This window comes from Asterias rubens, chromosome 14 (genome assembly GCF_902459465.1).
Source record: "Asterias rubens chromosome 14, eAstRub1.3, whole genome shotgun sequence".
NCBI classification, from domain to species: domain Eukaryota; kingdom Metazoa; phylum Echinodermata; class Asteroidea; order Forcipulatida; family Asteriidae; genus Asterias; species Asterias rubens.
The window spans coordinates 8,188,541-8,210,292 of record NC_047075.1 but is presented as its reverse complement, the minus strand read 5'-3'; the positions used below and the strand labels follow the sequence as shown (position 1 = coordinate 8,210,292).

Below are 21,752 nucleotides of genomic sequence, written 5' to 3'. Positions count from 1 at the left end.
CCGAGCGCTTTGGTTACCGTCAAAGACGACGACTTGGAAACCGGTGATGTTGAAAAGGTCCCAACTTGACGAGAACTCCCCTCTAAAATAATCATAAATCTCGACAATACTGTAAAGAGACATCCCGCTACAACGCTGCCAAACAGGAAGAAGACAATAGATGATTTGAAGACTAAACTGGAACTACCATCTGGTTTGGTTTTGGTAGACATTTTGGTGGGTTTAACGTGGAAATTCTCATCATTTATACTCGCGTACAATTGTGAATGACGATGATGTAATCTATTATAGCTCAAAGTTTGACGTGTTTCTTGTCTGTATCTATATACGGTACTTTGACGTAAAGAGAAGCAAGGTGCCAGTCTGTGCGGAAGGATCATTTGGCCTTTTCTGATTGGTCAACCATTTATTAAAGATGGCGGCCTCCATGGGAAGGAGATTCGCACGAGGGGAATACAGATTACTGAGTATTGTTGGATGAAAGAACGGTTTGACATTCGACGAAATGGCTTCATTTAGTACCAAGACTAATAAGAGGTAAGTACAACCACTCCACACAATTCATTTTGAAAACAACTAACTATGCTATCCAATAATTTTAAGATCTAGCTGGTTTTTAACTTTTGTAATCCTCCATTCCATCCAAGGGACCAAGTCCAATCAATCTCCATCGACATCAACGCGTTCAGTTCACACGTTATTTATAATATAATATAAATTATATTTTAATCGGCCACAGCACACACCCAACCCTCGGGGGTCCTACTAACTAACTTGCCTCCAACTCGCCGTCAACTCCTCCAATATAGGCCAACATTTAAAATCCTCAAATCAAAAGAGGCATACTAGACTACTACACTAGTACTACTAATTACTGTTTGTTACTTTTACTAAATCTAAAAATAATAAATAGAACTGTGTAAAGTATTATTATTATTTTCTTCTTATTATGTTATTAATATTAGCTAAAAGAGAATGTTCATAAGTTTTTAAGGTTACTTACAGGTACATTGATGATTGATTTAGTTTGTAGTATACTTAACTAATAACAATTAAATATTTAGTTTTTTTCTTGTAAAAAATTTATCTCAAACAAAGCGGCAAAACCAGCGACCGCCTTCTAGCTTTTTCACAGAGCTTGCTCAACATACATGATGATGTAGACAACAGAGGGCGCTTTCCTGCATATTGAATAATTAGCTCAAGGGCAAGATGGCAAATATCAGTACCGCATAATAGTGTATTTTACGTACTAGGCCTATGCGTCGTGGAAATTGATCGCTGAAGTTTCTACTTAACCCCCATGTATATCTACCGTGCAATAATACCAAGACTTTTTTTGTTTTGTGATGTACGTACAGGTTTATGGTTGGAGATCACTCTCAAAGATCATCCTCTGAAGCTATCTTAACAAGGTTGCATGAAAAAGCCAAAGCAAGAAAAAGAAAAAGTCTTGAGCAGGCATCGACGGACACCAACAGTAGCAGCAAAATCCTTGCAGAAGTTTCCCATGATGAAATTTCCGAGAAGGCAGAAGAAACACCGGCCAAAAGGGGAGCTGGTGAAAAGACAAAGAAGAAGAAAACGTCAGCCAAGAAGAAAAGTCTAGCACCGAAGGTCATCTTAAAAAAGTTGTACGCAAAGGCTAGAGACCGTGAAACTGCTATAAAAGCTAGAGACGGCAGCAAAGAGATCAAACAAAGTAAAACAGTCGAGCAAGCACTGTTAACAAGTAGTAGCAGTGAGTTGGTCAAAACATCAGATACGACAACACAAAAGACTCCAAAGGACAAAGTTAAAAAGAAGAAGAAAAAGCTGAGTGCTGCTTCAAGCTATGAACTGAAAAGTGAACTTCCTGACGAAAAGGCAATTGTTGAAGATCTTGAAGAGAGTCCTTTAAACTCCAGTTGTGACGCTAAAGTGGCTAAACAGAAAGTAAAGAGCAAAACTACTTCAAAGACTCGTAAGCGGAGTACAATTCCATCCGATTCTAAAAGAGCAAAGAAAAGAAAAGTTGATGAGAGCTCTTCAGGCATCGCTGAGACTCAATCATCAGAAGGGAGTGATGAAGAAGAAGTTTCATCTTTAAGAAATGGCTCCGGTGAGGATGTTAACAAAGATGGTTCATCAGATGTTAACAACGAAGATGAATCTGTGAACAACAAACGTGTCAAAAAGATTAAAAAGATTAAAAAGAGTAAAAAGGGTGATGTGATTATCCCAAATGAAGATGATGGTAACCATAGTAACGTAACTGAGGAAATGGAAATTGGAGTTGACGTTGAAAAGGATGATGACACTGAGGTAGATGTAGGTCATAGGTCAAAGTCTGCCATTTCTGATGATGAGATTGAGGATGAACAAGAAATGGCAGAGGACTTTACAATTCTAGGTGACAAGAAAAATAAGAAGAAACAGAAGGTAAACTTTGCTCAATAACATTAATAATGATGATAACAATTAACCAGTATAATAGCACCTTTCACACCAGAAAGGTATCTCAAAAAGCTTCTAACACTATACCCCTGGACACTGGGCCATTTAGTTCATTCCTTAAACTATTTCAGCTCCCTGGGGAGTATACAGCCTCTGCAGTAAAACTCACTTTCAATAAATATTACATATGCCATACAATTTATGACTGAGAGCCGTTCACCATCACACGTCAGATGCTGGTTTGATGTTTACCATGTAGAGCATCTACGTAGTAATATACTTTTATTTTGGCTGGACAATTGATGGAATCAGTTGCTCCCTTCCAATTTAACAAGTGATAAACTTGTTTGTCAACTTCCATCGCTTCAAAAAAAGTGACTTGAATTCTGACTTTTGTGCCTGAAGGTTTACCTGGTTTGAAAGGATGATCAAAAAATGTACTAGTCTTAGTAGGAGGGAAACTCAGATACATTTTGTAAATTAGGTCTAAAATCTTAAATACAAAACAGTGAAAGGTAGGGATGAAACCACAGAGCCAACCTTAATACTCATTGGTCTAATTGATGTGATGCTTTATTACTTTTGACATTTGAACTTTGACCAGGTCACTAGAGTGCTTCCTGATTGGTTGGCTCGTCCAATGCTGATTGAACATGACCTTCAGAAGCACAGTGTAGATGTGGACAAGATGAAACAACTGGATTCACTGCTTGTGAAGAGACTACAGGATGATGGTGTGATGCGTCTTTTCCCTGGTAAAGACTTAATACTGTTTTGTGAATCGAACATTTAACATGTCAACAAATATCACACACTTTTGTCAATTGTTGTACCTTTTGTTTTTTTAAATGAGAATGAAACCAATGGTAATAATTGTTCCAGTCGTCACATACCTGTTAAGCCCGGTTCATACTTCATGCGAATGCGAAGCAAATTTGACGTGAATTCTGTCACAACCCTCCTTTTGCAGCGTTATTCGGAAGTGAGTCGAGCAGAGTTCAACTGCTGTGAATTATTCGTTGCGAATTTGTGACATCAAGACTCGCTTTGCATTCGCAGGAAGTATGAATTGGGCTTAAGTCCTAACTCTAGCATCAAATTGAACAATACACATGTAGTTCCATTACTACCCAGTTGCAAGTGCCTGCAACCTTCTCAATATTCACTTTGATGACAATATTTTGCTGAACCATCATGTCAGCAATAGTTGTGCTGCTTCGTTTGCTCTTCATAGAATTGGCTCCATCAGACATTATCTGGATATGAAATCTACTGAAATATTGGTTCATTTCCTGGGTCATGTGCGTCATAGATAATTGCAATGGACCACTTTACGGTCTGCCGGACACTCAAATTGCTAGATTGCGCTGCTAAAATTCCGCTGCTAGAACTTGCATTTTGGAATCCTTACCACCCATTCTAAATGATTTTTGTTGGCTATCGATACACGCTAGAAGATATTTTAAAATGTTGGTTCTCACCAATCAGTGAGTTTAGTTCAGGAGTATAAAACAAAAATCAGCTAGAAATATGTGATCTTCACTTAAATCCCTACTGACTCCCACAGTTTTCAAAACCAAGTTGCACTGTTCCTGCTATAGTTATCTTGTTTCTTTTTTTAAAACAAACATGGATTACCAAAATTTGAAACTGAAATTTATTGCGACGGAACTTTCTTTTATTGCAGTGCAACGACACGTGATACCAGTGATTCTTGATTCAGTTAAACTAGGCATTCAAACTGGAGATGTAGGTTACCGTCCAAGAGATGTATGTGTCTCTGCACCTACCGGTAGCGGTAAAACCCTGGCATTTGCAATCCCTATTGTTCAGGTAGGTACACGTATGTATGCAACATTTAAAGGCAGTGGATACTATTGGTAATTACTCAAAATAATTTTTAGCATAAAACCTTAATGGTAACGAGTAATGGGGAGCTGTTGATGGCAGGGCTGTATGCTTCGTTTTTGAAAGGGCAAGGGCACCGAGGCAATTTCTCTTTGGCAAAGGGCACCCTATGAGGAAATTTTAAATTTCTACTAGAGCATTTCAAGGGCACCAAGGCAATGGCAAAGGGCAACGGAGGCAATCGCCTCCGTTGCCTCCGTGAAGTATCAGGCCTGTGATGGTATAAAACATTGTGAGAAACGGCTCCCTCTGAAGTAACATAGTTTTTGAGAAAGAAGTAATTTTCCACGAGTTTGATTTCGTGACCTCAGATTTAGAACTTGAGGTCTTGAAATCAAGCATCAGAAAGCACACAAATTCGTATGACAAGGGTGTTTTTTCTTTCATAGTTATCTCGCAACTTCGATGACCGATTGAGCTGAAATTTTCACAGGTTTGTAATTTAATGCATATGTTGAGATAGAGCAAGTGCAAAGACTGGTCTTTGACCATTACCAATAGTGTCCAGTGTCTTTAAAGGGAAGGTATACGATTTGTGAACATTCTTAAAATTAATGGCAATGCAAACTTACTTGTTTCGAAGTACACATTTACTATCGTTTTTTTGTAGTACATACATGTATATGGTTTACATCATTTTAAGAGTCAGTTCACTCTGAAGTAGTGCTCCAGGTGAATATGAAAAAAGACAGGAGTTTAAAAATAAAACAAGTTTGATTCTGAGAAGCATTTCTGGGAGAAATGTTTCTCAGATTGAGTATTAATTGCAGATTATTCTTCCTTTGTGGACATATTTGCTACTAAATGTCAGAAATTATCTCTCTTTTGACAGTAATAAAGTTTTAGAGCAGGAGGTTGTTCAACCCCAAATTTGAAACTGAGAAAGGCTCCAAAGGCTTGTGGAATCACATAATTCTATGCAACATGTAACTTTGATTAAAACCAATTGAGCCCAAATTTTCCAAGGTTTCTTATTTGATGGTTACATGTATATTTTGATGTTGAGATGCATATTGATGTTCCTATCTTTGACAATTACCAAATGAATACCTTGGAAGTTGCGTTCTGCAGGTTTCTTATAGTTACATGTACTTTGTTGGGCTTTGACAAATTGACAAAATAAAAGTGTTGTCCATAAATGTTTGAAACAGTATTCATTTCCCCCTTTTTTTCGGCTGAACCCAGGCCCTGCTTTACAGAGTGGTACCCCGTATCCGTGCTCTGGTTGTCCTGCCAACCCGTGATCTAGCCCAACAGGTCCACAAAGTCTTCACTTCACTCTGTAAAGGAACCAGTCTTAAACCTGCTCTGGTTGGTGGTCTGAAGAAATTTGGCCAGGAGCAAAGAATGTTGGTTGAGACAAGGTAAGAATGACTTCAAGACGCTGGTAATATTTATGTGTGTTTACTGTATATATTTTATTTGCGGTAAAACCATTTGTGTGCCTACTTGCCAGGTAGATTTTGTTCTTTAGAAAACTGTCTTGCTTTATATTCTTCTGTGAGAGTAGATTTTTTTTGATCTTGGGAGACTTCCTGTTCTGAAAAGAACTCTCCTGAGCGGAGGTAGAAAATTGACTGGGACTACTGCTTTAGTTTATAGAGGATCGTTATAAACTGCACTAAACAGCAAGTGAGTTCGTAATTGGTCTCAACATTTTGACTAGCTTGCTTTAGTCATCAACAGGAGTATGAACAACAGGGGCAACAGCCGTGCAACCCCCAGGTTTACACACTCATCATCTTCTGAGAAACTTTATGTGGCAGCAATTTTTATCGTTTAAAAATGAAACAGATGCGTCCTAGACAATGACAAAGAAACTTCATAATGTAGCCTTAACATGCACATAACATTTTATAATTTCTGGTTGACTAGTAATGGAGAGACCCAGTGTGACATAGTAGTGGCTACCCCGGGCAGGCTTGTGGATCACATTAATAAGACTCAAGGCTTCTCTCTCCAACATCTCAGATTTTTGGTAAGTACTACATGCATGCCATGTAACTGTCTAAAGGCAGAGTCACACTGCAGCGATAGCAAAAACGATAATGATCTCGGCACAAATAGAACACATTGTATTGGTTGATTTGATCCAAGCAGAGTACGCACACGCTCATTCAACCAATAGAATGCATTCTCTTTGCGCCATGATCATTATCGTTTTTGTTATCCCTGCAAGTGGACTTGTCCTTTAGGCCTGGTTCATACTTCTTGCCACAATTTTGACGTCAAAAATTTGCAACAGATAGTTTGCGTCAGTTGATTTGTACTCACATCCTGCTAAACATTCTCGGCGAAAACAGCCCTGTGAGGTCAAAATTTTCTTCGCATTTCATTCGCAGGAAGTATGAACAAGGCTTAAAGGCAGTGGACACCATTGGTAATTACACAAAATAATTATTCGCATAAAACCTTTCTTGGTGATGAGTAATGGGGAGAGGTTGATGGTATAGAACATTGTGAGAAACGGCTCCCTCTGAAGTGCCATAGTTTTTGAGAAAGAAGTAATTTTCCACGAATTTGATTTCGTGACCTCAAATTTAGAACTTGAGGTCTTGAAATCAACCATCTTAACGCACACAACTTCGTGTGACAAGGGTTATTTTTCTTTCATTATTATCTCGCACCTTCGATGACCGATTGAGCTCAAATTTTGAGCTCAAGGTTTGTTATTTTATGCATAATGTTGAGATCAAGTGAGAAGAGTGGTCTTTGACAATTTCCAGTGGTGTCCTGTGACTTTAAAGACAGCAAGCCTCCATCGCCGGTATCCAACTTGAACCCCTCGCATAATGTCAAAAAATATTGATTGCTTTGAGTAAATCTTATAACTGGCATGGTACTGTTTGGTCTTATTTCGCAGGTTGGCCTCTATTAATTTATTTTAATAATTTGACAATTACCAATAGTGTCCACGTTCTTTAAGGCTTTGCCGAACTCGGGGGCTGTGGCTACAGCTGTTTCTCAGGGCTGTGGCTACAGCTGTTTCTCAGGGCTGTGGCTGCAGCTGTTTCTCAGGGCTGTGGCTGCAGCTGTTTCTCAGGGCTGTGGCTGCAGCTGTTTCTCAGGGCTGTGGCTACAGCTGTTTCTCAGGGCTGTGGCTGCAGCTGTTTCTCAGGGCTGTGGCTACAGCTGTTTCTCAGGGCTGTGGCTTCAGCTGTTTCTCAGGGCTGTGGCTGCAGCTGTTTCTCAGGTTAACCAGTCTTTCATTGTTTGTTAAAGGCAGTGGACACTATTGGTAATTTTCAAAGACTAGTCTTCACAGTTGGTGTATCTCAACATATGCATAAAATAACAAACATGTGAAATTTGAGCTCAATCGGTCATCGAAGTTGCGAGATAATAATGAAAGGAAAATAACCCTTGTCACACGCAGTTGTGTGCGTTAAGATGGTTGATTTTGAGACCTCAAGTTCTAAACTTGAGGTCTCAAAATCAAATTCGTGGAAAATTACTTCTTTCTTGAAAACTATGGCACTTCAGAGGGAGCTGTTTCTCACAATGTTTTATACCATCAACCTCTCCCCATTAATCGCACCAAGAAAGGTTTTATGCCAATAATTATTTTGAGTAATTACCAATAGTGTCCACTGCCTTTAACATAACAATATTAGTGGCTTGTATAGCACTCAAATACATCCCTCAGTGACACTCATGACGCTCTAACAGTCTGTATTTTTCCTGTGAGGTATGTGGAGCTATTTTTTTATAAGTGTGAGACCTTTTCCCTTTGTTTACAATGTGCTGTGGCGCAATATGGAGCCAATCAAACCAGCAACACAGGGTGAATCCCTTTCTTGTTTACTGTAAGGCGCGCGGTCCATTTAGGGCCGGTTCGGCAATCATCCACGATTGCCGCAAACGATTATTTTACAGAGGGTCAATCGGCTGAGTTTCGGGACGCAATCGTTTCCAGAGATTATAGAAAGACTTACTGAGGTGAAACACAAAAGAGTTGGCGCTTGACTGTGGTTTACAACTAACAAAAGAGTTCGCCTACACCAGGCTATCACTGACACTTCCACCGCTAATCCCTCGCTAATCCCAACTAATCCTCCACGGCCAGGAGTACTGGTAACAATGGTTTGGTTTTGGCTAGGTGTGTGTACGTCCAGGTAGTAGCTTTTTCTTAGCATCATGAGTGAACATATTTTTGGGGGCAAAACACGGCTTTTAACACATTCAAAAAAGAGATTTAACATGATGCGTCTTTGTAATAAAAAGTGATTCAACTGTTCATTTATAATTTCACAGATTTGTAATAATTATGTTTCAGATTTTCACCAAAATCGGACTCCAAATTTATTTATACTTTTCCAGGAAACAAATTTATATTAAAGCACGAGATTGTCTGATCAACCTTGTCTGATCAACCTTAAACATAGAGAGTTTTATCTTAAACTTACAAACGGGAAGGGTATAAACAAAATGTTCTGATAATAAGATCTGTTAATTTATTCCAATTAAGCGTAAAACAAATAAGTACACACACATACATTAGGTATTTTTTATTGCAGTCTTTTTATTAATGCAATGGTTTTTCTTCTTCAATGCCAACAGTATGTTTAAAATTAAAATAATTCAAAATTAAACCTTCTGACGAGGACGTACTGATTACAATCCTATTTGCAGATCACACCCAAATTCAACAACCTGGTCATACGTTTATTAAAAAGATACACATTAGTTGGGAAACATTCTTAGTTGTTCACAACCAACCAAAAATTGAGTTCGTCTCGAACGCTCAAATCGAGTATACATGTACATGGTGTACCCATGTGAGGTACATTGACGTTGCCAGCGCTAGGCTAAGCAAATACATGACAAAAAGAGGTAAAGTAGAATGTGAGGTTATACTTCATCGTTTTTCACGATTAAAAAAAGTATGTGTGGTATCTTTTGACGAGCATTTTAGAAATGGAAAAAACACAGCGCAAAAATAACGCGTTAGAACATTTTAGTTTTTAAATTCATATTCATAGTCCACAACCGAACAGTCAAAGCTATAATCCCAACACAATGGACAGTAATCCGATTATAGCCCCTTTGTTCGGACTCCGGACGACTAGACAAGCTCAGCGCACTGAAGCGTTTGAAGAACCTATCCCCCAATCGTCTCACAACCGCTGCTGAATCGTTTGCTACTGTAATCGTTTGACAATCGTGGATGATTGCCGAACCGGCCCTAAATGGACCGCGCGCCTAAGTGCACTGGGTCTTTTACGTGCATTAAACATCACACGGCAGTTTTCAACACTTTTATTTTTTTATGATAACAAGTTCATAGACATGTGCTTTTAGGTTACTGTGAAGTAGTTAGAAAAGTTGTTAAATCGCACCATGAAAGCAATTTTTAATCATAAAGATCAACTCAATATAACGGACTGTCTCTCTGCTGTGCTCTCCACCTGCTTCGAGGCTTGTACACGTCAGGTCAGGATCACTGGGCTTGGTAATGTGGGTTGTAAAATGAATTTGTTTAATCATTGTGTGCTTTACTGACAACATCAGGACCCAATTTCATAGAGCTGCTAAGCACAAAAAAATTCTGATGGCTGATTGTATGTGAATCAATTCGGAATGTATTGATTATAGGTTATTGAAGAGGCTGATTGAATGATCAATTTTGAATACATTTATTATACATGTAGGTTTATTGACAAGGCTGATCGAATGATGAGTCTTGTTGTTAATCAATAAATGTGTAATTGATTGATTATAGGTTATTGATGAGGCTGATCGAATGATGGATCAGATATCTCAGGATTGGATTGCTCAAGTAGAGAAGTGTGCATACAAGGATAGTAGAAGGCAAACTCCAGGACCAATAACAGTAGCTAGCTGTTCAAAGATTCAAATGCCAGTAAGTAATGATCTATAACAATATCAGAGTCTTACATTATATAGCACCCTTATCTACAAAGCAAGGTACTCAAGGCGCTGAGTATATACACACTTTCAGAAAGGTGTGTTTTTGTAGAGGTGAATTATGAGACCCAATTATGTAGCACCTTATAAGGGTTTACAAGGTGCTATGGCGCATACAGCAGCCACAGCCAGGAATACTGGGGCAAACCCTTTCTCTTTTCAATAAGTGCACTGGGTTCTTTTACATGTGTTTATACAACACATGGGACCAACGGCTTCACGTCCCATCCAGGACGAAGCAATGGTTAATTGTCATGCTTAAGGACACAAGTGTTGGGGCTGGGGATTCAAAACCCACTCAGTCTTGGCACAACATTATGGTGAAACAAAGAGCTTTAGATTAAAGTGGTCTATCCATGATGCAAACAGGGACGTGTTTATAAGAAGCATTGAACATGACACTAAAACTTGCTTGTTATTCTATTTTTAGCTTCAGAAGTTGCTGTTTTCTGCAACCCTCTCTCAGAACCCAGAGAAGTTGACCCAGCTCAATTTATTCCAGCCTCGTTTGATAACATCTGTTGTGACGTCGAAGAATAGAAGAAAACAGAAGCAGGTGGATGGTCAGGAAGCTTTGGAGGAAAGAGGGGAGTTTGTTGGAAAGTTCACCACTCCATTTGGACTCAAAGTATGTTTTATTCATCAGGCCATGAAGAAACTATGAATAAGTTTTGCTTAGAGGGACACGTTGCCTTGAATCGGTTGATAGTATAAAACATTGTGAGAAACGGCTCCCTCTGAAGTGCCATAGTTTTCGAGAAAGAAGTAATTTTCCACGAATTTGATTTCGAGACCTCAGATTTAGAACTTGAGGTCTCGAAATCAACCATCTAAACGCACACAAATTCGCGTGACAAGGGTGCTTTTTCTTTAATTATTATCTCGCAAGTTCGATGACCGATTGAGCTCAAATTTTCACAGGTTTGTTATTTTATATATAATGTTGAGATACACCAACTGTGAAGGCTAGTCTTTGACAATTACCAATAGTGTCCACTGACTTTAAGATTAGACCATGAGCACTAAGATTGTTATCAACTGGAAGCCTGGTTCGTGGTTACCACTGAGCAAGGTCACCTGTTTGTGGTTTTCCCAACAAAATAAAGCCTTCCCTGAATATTCCAGGAGATAGTTTGACGAGGTGCCTCAGCAGTTTGCATTGGCTAATTCTATTTTCTGATGTTTAGGAGCGTTACATCCAGTGCACGCCTGGCGAGAAACCCTTAGTCGTTCTTCATCTCATCCAGTCCCTGAAGCTCTCTCAGATCCTGTGTTTCGCAAACACCATTGAATCCACACATCGTCTCTACCATCTACTCAAGCTGATTGGAGGGATTGAGGTTGCAGAGTTTTCATCCAATCAAACGGCAGGACAAAGACGGCAGATACTCAAGCAGTTCAAAGCTGGCAAGATAGAACTGTGAGTAACTGTTGAGTAATGGGTGTTGTTTGCAGTAGCGCCATGTGAAAATCTCTTGTGAGTGTCATTATGCTCTGATCGTCCTTAGGAGACAATCGTAGTATATGTTTTTTTGGAGATGATCAGAGCTTACTGAAACAGTTCAAAGCTGGCAAGATAGAACTGTGAGCAACGGTTGAGTAATGGGTGTTGTTTGCAGTAGCGCTACGCAAAAAACTCTTTTGAGTAGTGTTGGTTCTGACAAGAACCAGTGGCTGATAACTCAATGTTTCCTTCATTTTCATTTCATTTCAGACATATTTATTTCATGTCAACATCTATCAATCGATGTGATAACAGTGTTCAGAAAACATATAATAACGTGTACTAAGGAAAACTTAATCTAGTTATTGAACAATAAATAGAAACGAAAAAGGACATTATGCATGAGTGAGACTGGGCAATAGATTAAAAAAAGAAAACAAATGTGTTTTGAAATAAAAGAGATATACAATTATTAAGTGGTGTGTAATTCAATCAAAATCTCGTTCAGTGTGCTCAGATCGTCTTCAGTCCTGAAGAGAACCAGTGGTTGATAACTCAGTTTTCAGGAGACGATCAGAGCATTGGGTTTTAGAAGACGATCAGAGCGTAATGATGGAAACGTGTTGAGTTGTCAACAACCGGTTCACTTTCAGAACCAACCCTACTTAAAAGATATTTTCTCATGGTGTTACCTCAAACCTCACATACTTCCACCATGCAAAGTTTTTAAATCCTACGTAACTGTTTGAGTTAAACAAACTCTAAAACTATGGGAACGTTATTGGTATGTATAATCAGTACTTTCCTGATTTCTGTGGAAAAAAGTTACAGGCATATTACTCTGGTAGGATTCTAACCCATGACCTTTGCAATTTTAGAGCAGTGTCTTACCAACTATTATTATTATTATTGATACATGTACTATGCTGTCAATGTTCTTATTTCAGGTTAATCTGTTCCGTTGCCATGGCTTTTATTATTTTTTGTTAAGTTGTTGATTATGTTGTAAATGTTCTTATTCAGGTTAATTTGTTCGGATGCAATGGCTCGTGGAATGGATATAGAGAATGCTAGATACGTCATCTCATATGACATGCCACCTTACATCAAGACGTATATACATCGGGTTGGTAGGACGGCTAGAGCCGGCAAGACAGGAGTAGCTTATTCATTGCTTCAAGAATATGAGGTATGTCGTTGCATCCAATTAAGGATCATTGCAGGAAGATTTTAGGGAAACCTTTTTTTGTTTTTAATATACTGTATGTGGCCCTGAGTTGTTTTAAGGCCAAACAATTGGGAAATAGGACTCGGCTTTCGTTGTTTATCATGAGTTGTTATTTATTCTGCAAGTTATTATTTGTGTTGTTATTTATTCTAGAAGATGAAGGGAAATATAACATGCTGACTTGTCTTCGATCAGTATTTGAATGAGGGGAAAATATAGTGCGTCGCCAATGGTGTGTTAGCTGATTTGAAATGGTGTTAGCTGATTTGAATTGAGCGTGATTTGCATGAGATGAATATTTATACAAACAGTGACGTAATGCTACTTCGACGAATTCAGTTTAAGAGGGGGTTATTATTCATCCTGGTTACAAATACACCTCTTACCTCCATTCGAAAACTGCTTTTCAAAGAAAATTTAAATTGCTCGTCCTTTATGTTTGTATTTCAATGTTAATGCATACATCTTGTATAAAGAATTTAAACTTTTTGAGATTTTGTTGCCAAACTCCGTAATTCTTTTATGTATAGCTTTTCCCGTTTTCCTTGCTGTGTGTGGTTCCCCCTCCTGTGTGCCTGAACAGCTCATTTTGGTGGATTTTGGCGCCTTATAAATATTCTTTATTATTATTATTATTATTATTATTATTATTAATGACATAAGTGATTATTTATTCAGGTTCCCAAATTGTTGAAGATGCTGGAGCATGCTGGCAAGACTAACATGATAAAGCATGACGTTGAAGAAGATGAGATGGAATATCTGGTAGAGTCATATGAGAAGGCTTTGCAGAAACTACCAACAATCTTACAGGTAGGTCTAGTTTCATCTTACTTTATCTTTACTCATTCGCTCTGAATGACTCCAAAACTGAGATGGAATATCTGGTAGAGTCATATGAGAAGGCTTTACAGAAACTACCAACAATCTTACGGGTAGGTCTAGTTTCATCTTACTTTATCTTTACTCATTCGCTCTGAATGACTCCAAAACTGAGATGGAATATCTGGTAGAGTCATATGAGAAGGCTTTGCAGAAACTACCAACAATCTTACGGGTAGGTCTAGTTTCATCTTACTTTATCTTTACTCATTCGCTCTGAATGACTCCAAAACTGAGATGGTATCTGGGAGAGTCGTATGAGAAGGCTTTACAAAAACAACCAACAATCTTACGGGTAAGTCTCCTTACTATGACTAGAGCAAGCTAGTGGAAACATGTAGACCAATTATGTAATCGCTCCGCGTTGGTTCATAATTTTTGCGATACCAATTTGGCGTCAATTTGACGTCTACAACTCTGTTTTCGTTGCGATATTTGCAAGAGAGTTGAGCACAACTCAAGTTTTGTGAATTATTTGTTGCGAACTTGTGACGTCAACATTCATAATGCATTCGCATTCGCAGGAAGTAATCACACAGCAATAACCCTGCTTGTTTTAAGCTGTAATTCATCACATGCTCTTTTATTTGCCGATACATTCATTTTTTTGTTGAATAATTAAATAACTTTTTTTTGTATTGTTTATTTCTTAGGTGGAGAAGCATTATTCCATGTGAGGTATCATGGATTGATCTACCGGCCGTTATTCTTGGGGTTCCCCCTAGGGAATAGAGTAGTGTGAAAAGGGCTGAAGTTAAAGGAACTCGCTGACTTGGAAAAAGTGTTTGAAACAGTTTGTTATGAAATACATTATGGTTAGAAAGATATCTTAAAAGAGGAATACAATGATCCACACAAGTATCACTCGAAATTGCACGGTTTTCGTTTTCGATGCGAGCTAACACCATCTGCCCTTTTTTTGAGTCAAAATTTTGGCTCCACAAAATGGCCGACCGTGTTGCTTCGCGACGCATAAGGAAAACCTTGCAATTTCGAGGCATGCGTGTGTGGATTGTTATATTCTAATTTTATATTCTTTATCTAACTATATGCATTTCATAACAAAAGGTTACAAACGCTTTTCAAATACCAACTCGACCGATCAAAGGCTCTGCTTACGATCACGATTCCCCGCTTACATGCAAGGCGCCAAATTTCAACGCTAGCCTAGGATGCCTAGTAGCGTGGAGTAGCCAAAATTCACTGCTAACCAATAAAATACCCTTGCTGCAAGCCGAAATTCCCTGCTTCCGTAAGCGCCGATTCCGTGCTTACAGTAAGCAGAGCCATGAAATTGGGCCCAGGACTGCTCCATCATTTAGAATCAAAATATTTTACTCTGAACCCATACTATAATAATAATACCAGGGCACAATTTCAAAGAGCTGCTAAGCACAACATTTACTAAGCAAGACAATTTCTTTCTTGATAACAACAGAATTACCAACCAAATTTCCTTGTGATTTCTCAAAATATCATTCTTGGAAAATTCTCAAAAACTATGTTACTTCAATGGGAGCCGTTTCTCTAAATTTTTAATATTATCAAAAGCTGTCCATTGCTTGTTACCAAGTATTAAAGTTCGTATGCTGACAATTATTTTGAGTTATTACCAAAATTGTCCATTGCCTTTAAATGCTAAAAAATAAACGAGGTATGAAGTAAGAAACTCATCTGTGGGAATAGCAAGATAAGTTCTCAAAAGAACGTAATCTACCCAGCAAGTAAAAACACAAATAATTGATGTCAAATTTGCATCAAGGATAATAAAAGATTAATTTTGGTTTTTACCCATACACCGATGTGTGTTAGCAATTAGTTGGTAAGACACTGCTCTAGAATTACAAGGGTCATGGGTTCGAATTCCACCCAAGTAATATGCCTGTGAAAATTTTTCCCAGGACTCTGGAAAGTACCAAATATACAGTGCTAACACACATCGGTGTATGGGTAAAAATCAAAATTACAAAATACACAAAGTTATACCATTTTTACTAAGATACCTCACCAAGCAGTGCTTCGAATCCCATATTCGTTATAATTGTTTCAATAAAATATTTCATAAATACAGCAATGACGACCAGTAGCTCAAATTTCAAAGAGTCTATTATTTTGTGGTTGCTTTGCAGCCTATATTATCCTGAAGGTACGGGTAGGTAGCTGCCTTTGCATTGACCTGGACAGAAATACTGACGCTGCAAATTGTACACAAAAACTGTTTTCATAGTGATGGGGCCCAGAAAATTCATGAAATGACAAAAGCTTTACTGTACCTGCCTTGTTAGCACAACAAATCAATAAGTTTACATACTTTGCATAATTAAGCAACAAGCGAAAACAAATAATTGCCACAAGTTCACATACTATAGGCATAATTAAAGCCATTTCGGAACAGAAAAAAAAAGTTCACAGATTTACAAATAACTTACAGGGTTTACAGAAGGTAATGATACAAAAAATTATCTTAAAATATTATTGAAATGCTTTACTTGTTGAGAAAACATTACAAAAATTATCAATTCTCGCTATCGAGAATTACGGATTTTTTAAACACATTTCATGACACGGCGAAACGTGCGGATACAAGGATGGGTTTTCCCGTTATTTTCTCCCGACTCCGATGACCGATTGAGCCTAAATTTTCACAGGTTTGTTATTTTATATAGCAGTTGAGATACAAGAAGTGTTGGCCTTAGGACAATACTGTTTACCGAAAATATCCAGTGGCTTTAAGGGACACAATGAAACACTTTTAAAGTGACAATTAATTGTTGTTGATAAGTTTGCACATGGTATTGACATTATTTTATTTGGTAACAATACTCCTAAAGGGTACTGTTCTGTTCCGGTATGTTGAATACATTACCAGATATTTTTTACTTTATTTTTCTGAAGAAAATAGTTTGCGTTACCATGGCAACTGAGAATTTAAGCTCTGAATTAAGAAAAATCTCTTTTTAGCAAAAAATTGTATAATTTGAGATATGTATATAATGAATTTAATATACCCAAACTGGATAATACCCACTTCCGTTTGGCTGATAAATTACAGTCCAAGTACACTTGATCATTTTTCTTTTTCATAACGTCGCATATATCCCCCATGTTTCTCTTTAAAGTTGCATTATGATTTCTTGTTACTAGTGAATGCTGCTCACTGTGCCGGGAAAATCTCTTGTACCTCTTTTTTTTATGAAAAACAAATCATAAAATACATTAATTAGATTGAAAACTTTGAACTATTGTGAACATAAATCAGGGCATAAAAAAGAGCAGGACACCAGTCACAAGCATGTGTACAATCATTTTATTTGCTTTGGCGTTTAACATATCAAATTCATCTACTTGTTCCTAAGTTTGATTTTGGGCGTTGCAATATATTTTAAGAATGATTGCAACAACATATGAATGTGTGCTTCTTCATCATTGGACTGCTGCCAATGTGACTTTGTACAATTCACCAAGGCCCACACTTCGTGTATCACAACTTATATATCAAATAACAAACCTGTGAAAATAACGGGAAAACCCACCCTTGTATCCGCGCGTTTCGCCGTGTCATGACATGTGTTTAAAATAAATCCGTAATTCTCGTTAACGAGAATTGATATTGTTTTACTGTTTTCTCAAAAAGTAAAGCATTTCATTGAATAATATTTCACGAGAAGTCTTTCACCACTACCTTCTGTAAACCCTGTAAGTTATTTGTAAATCTGTGAACGTTTTTTTTTTTACTGTACCGAAAGGGTCCAATGGCTTAAATAACGAGCATTGGGGAGCTGGGTTTTTTTCAGTATAACAAAATAACAACTTGTTTGTTTTACCGATTTTTGTTTGTGTTTGTAAAATGTCGGTCATTATTTGTCACAACCCTCTAGTTGGTCTAAAATGGTTTATTATAGTCAAGTGATACATTTGTTTTATTTGCCAAAATGTAACGTTGAACTCTTTAAACAAAATTGACCTCACCATTGCATCCAAGGAGTTCAATACGCAGCCCTGGACGTTTTCCGCCATAACTAGTTGGTGTGATGCGGATGTAGCGTGCTCTGACTTCCTCATTGAACATGCTGGTTTTTCTGATTGGTCTTTATTTCCAGGGAATCTCTGGGAAGGAAACATAAACGATGCTTAATGACACCAAACAAACTTTAGAATATAGCAGAATGATTACCAAAAGGCAGTATAAATCGCGTATATTATGTTAAAGTTCAGACTGTAAAGAAACATGCAGCAGTAGTTTTATTTATTAGTTTTAAACGTGTGCTCTCGACAACATGCCAGATAATGCTGCATTAAAATAAGCACCAAGTGGGGATAAGAATGGCTGATTGTTTCATTTTAGTTTGTTTAAACGGCCAATTTGCCTTTTCGTTTGTGAATTCATTCAATTAAATCAATGAGGTAAAACAAAAAAAGTTTTTTAATGATTCAACTTGTATTCTGCTAATTTTTGCCTTTTCTTCTGCGTTTAACGGTTTCGGCAATTTGTGTATAATTATTGTCATACCTGTGCATTGTCAGGGACTGACCCTCCTATGTATCGCCAGTCGCGTATCTGCATTTCGTAAAGTCCTTAAGACTCACCTTTTTCCTTGTTAATTGCTTCCTAGTGTAACCAACTGACTTGGAGTACCCAGTCAAATGTTACGTAGTTATTTTAATTCACCGAATTCCTTTCCTTATAACTTAAATTTATAAAGAATACTTGCAGTTCGCTGAGGCGTTAAGGGTGTGGCGCGATCACCATTCCACGTCCATCGACCAGCCCTGATTTCGAGGAGGATCCCCTGCCTGCGTAAAATGACACGCCTGATCCCTGTCATACATTTCCGGCGTAACAATGTGAAATGATATAGCGTCTTAAATTTTTTGTTTACTTTTTTTCTTCAGTTATTCAAAATTAATGACCCTGTTAACCAATTTTAGGTCTGAAAATGCAAGTATTTTGATACCGCAATTATGGCAAAACATTGATCGCCACCGACCTGCAGGGTCAGCAGATTGGGGAAAAACTAGCCCCCATTATTGGTCCAATCCACCCCGTATATAGCACCTTTGATATACAATTATTCCGTTTTTTTGTTAAGATCAAAGGTGCTGGGGCCAAGGATACGGAGTGGATTGGACCAATGAATGGGGCTAGGGAAAAACATGACATTCACGGTACATTCTTACAGGTCTACATTTTTCCCTCCTTAACCAGCATTCACCCATAATCAAGACAGCTTAACTTTTCAAACACACACACGATTGTTCACTCATTTAGGCTTACTAACATTAATTTTGTCACCAAAGCGAAATCACAATGGCCGGCGGTGTGGGTTTTTTTCTTAAGCAAAATTAGTACACTATTATGTAATGTGCAATCCATAGAAAACCTGTGTTCATATTCTCTCTGTTTACAATCCTTTATTAATTTTTTTTAAATTATGGCTAATTAGTTTTTGGTGTCTCAGTCCCCATGCAGCCTGACCGTTACGTGGAGTAGCCAAACGCGCATGTAACTATCCCTGCTTATTCGTGGAATACGCTTGATGTAAGCGCGCTGCTTCCGTAAGCACCAAATTCTTTGCCTACGGTAAGAAGGGGCCGATTTTACTAACGTCTATGTTTGCGATCATCGCTAACACCCTTGCGATGAGATCGCAAACCTCAACTCCATTGCAATTGCTAATTCTGCGTTTCACTAAATTCATCGCAATTGCGATGACGTTAAAAGGGAAATAAAGTTTTTGTACGAGGCTAAAAGTAGTGACCTTTGACATCCCGCAACGAAATCGTCGGTCGTCGCTCGAAATAAAATGGCATTGTGCAGTTTATATGTAAATCGTTGAAATGTTGGTGCATACAAACTATTGTGGACGATGTATAGGCATTCATTTACAAAGGGTTAAAGCATTTATAGGCCTATGGCCTCTCTTATAATTTTAGATTTTAATAAACAGTTTTCGTAAATCTGTTGTAACGGTGGGATTGATGAAAATTCTGACATATCTGTCTAATAATACTAAGCTTCACACTGTCAATTTGCCAATACATTACACATTTTTTTCTAAAAATGATGGTTAAAATAATCGAACCCATATAGTATCTCCTTTTTACCGATATTAAGGGGCTCTTTGCTGCAGTTGCGTCGCTGATAGTTGTCATCGGCAATCTGAGTCTACCAGGTAAAAGACCGCAAGACTAAAATAATGTAGCGTCACTCATTTTACTCTAAATCACGGGCAATTTATACGTCAAAACGTACACCGCTATAACTATAAGCACAGAATGGTGCAATGTACCATAATTAGTTTGCCCCCCCCCCCCCCGTTTAGAAAGCCTAGATCCACCCCTGAGTGCGCTATGATCTTGATGGAATAGCGCATTATAAATGTTAATTGCTTGGTTATGATAATCATCAAACCACTCACCACGGCAGCCTAGGAGCTCAATACGTATGCCAGGTTCATTATACCAGTCTGTAGGTCTGTTGCCGATTTACCGTGCTTGAATAGGCTGCTGGAAGATATTCGTGACTGGGGTATCCTGTCAGTGTTTGCAATCACATGGGCAATCTTTTTGTCCTTCCAAGTAAACTATAATTACTCAATTCAACTTTTAAGTGGTAGATGACTCCAAGTCGAGTTTGCATCGCCGAGTAATTAATTGCTTAGCATCAGAACCGGCTTCTACTTCTCCTTCTACTTTACTACTAGGCAAAGTCCCATGATGGGATATCACACCAAGATTACGCACGCGTTAGACCGATGAAGCAACTAGGGTAGATTAAGAGTGGATTTGAACTGGGAGAACGGGGCAGTGACAAAACGCAGTGGAAGATTGTTCCAAGCAGGGGTAATTTGGGGGAAAGGAGTTTTTGTAGCTGTTGGTGTGGGGTGAAAAGAGATAAACAATGGCAGGAATCATGAATAATAATTCTCCAGTATTTGGATGGTATACACATAATGACTGTTTATGAGTGCAATGGTGCGAATATGTTCATGAGTTGAAAGATGGAATGTTCTATTCAACGAGGCGGAGCCGAGTTGAATGGAACATTCCAGCTGTCAATGAATGAACATATTTGCACCATTGCATTAATGAAAAACATTCATTATTTGTTTTATATAACATCCAAGTAGATCTTTGTCATTTTGATTGAAAGATACAACTTTCAAAACAAACAAAGCGTAGGCCTACAATTTTTAATTGTATAGAAGCCGAATGCTAGTAATTTGACTAATTTTTAACCATAGATACAGAATTAAATAACTAGATCGGCCGCGCGTACATACGCGCCATTACCTGTGTAGAAAATAAAATTGTTCGCCATGGACGCGGTAAAAATTTTACGTTCGAAAAGGGGCGCGCAAAAATGAACACGAAAGATAGGCCTTTGACGCGCTAAATGTCACGTGCTGACGGCAAAAAGTCACGTGCTGACGGCAACGCACAGAAAATGTACACGGGAGATAGGCAATGGCGGCCCCCATGCCAGAACCCACGTATGTACGCGCGGCCGATCTATAGTTATTCTATTTTATATAACACCCAAGCAGATCCTTGCCATTTTATTGGAGGCTAAAGTAGTGGTCCCAGCCAATGTTCAATACATTCCGCCCGGGTTAGTTAAAAAGCAGGACAGTTCTTTTAAGAACTGAGATGTCTCCCGAACATCCGATAAATCTACTCCGCGGTATAGAATAAAGCAAGACAGTTCTCTAAGAACAAACTCTACCTGGCAAGTTGATACAAACATGGTGTTACTGCAAACCAAATATAAATTTACATGTACTTACAATCCAGCCTGTATTCTTTGTCATATCACAAAACACCTTCATTCCTTCATCATTCTGGAAGGGATGGATAGTGTAGATACCATCTTCTTTGTACCCAGCATCCAACAAATCCTGACAGTCTGGATGAACAAATAAATTA

At 38.2% G+C, this 21,752-nt stretch overlaps 1 protein-coding gene across 4 annotated transcripts; it reads left to right on the top strand.

Moving 5' to 3' along the window:
* Positions 1-421: 421 nt before the first annotated feature.
* Positions 422-14,805, top strand: LOC117299238 (ATP-dependent RNA helicase DDX51-like). Of its 4 annotated transcripts, none has more exons than XM_033782714.1 (12): positions 423-537; positions 1,362-2,421; positions 3,029-3,191; positions 4,124-4,269; positions 5,530-5,708; positions 6,220-6,322; positions 10,067-10,207; positions 10,703-10,900; positions 11,460-11,692; positions 12,740-12,905; positions 13,623-13,757; positions 14,480-14,803. In XM_033782714.1, the coding sequence occupies exons 1-12, from the start codon at positions 506-508 to the stop codon at positions 14,501-14,503; spliced, it is 2,580 nt and encodes an 859-aa protein (XP_033638605.1). In that variant the 5' UTR covers positions 423-505; the 3' UTR covers positions 14,504-14,803. The 4 variants fall into 4 exon arrangements, with proteins under 4 accessions (XP_033638608.1, XP_033638605.1, XP_033638607.1 ...); XM_033782715.1 differs by having other exon boundaries at positions 424-537; positions 3,041-3,191; positions 14,480-14,802; XM_033782717.1 differs by lacking the exons at positions 10,067-10,207; positions 10,703-10,900 and having other exon boundaries at positions 422-537; positions 14,480-14,805.
* Positions 14,806-21,752: the final 6,947 nt, after the last annotated feature.

Bases quoted from the DNA above. Each gene is read 5' to 3' on its own strand.
- LOC117299238 (XM_033782714.1), top strand. From the start codon at position 506: ATGGCTTCATTTAGTACCAAGACTAATAAGAG. The intron at 538-1,361 runs GTAAGTACAACC...ATGTACGTACAG, and splicing joins AGTACCAAGACTAATAAGAG to GTTTATGGTTGGAGATCACT. The intron at 11,693-12,739 runs GTGAGTAACTGT...GTTCTTATTCAG, and splicing joins AAAGCTGGCAAGATAGAACT to GTTAATTTGTTCGGATGCAA.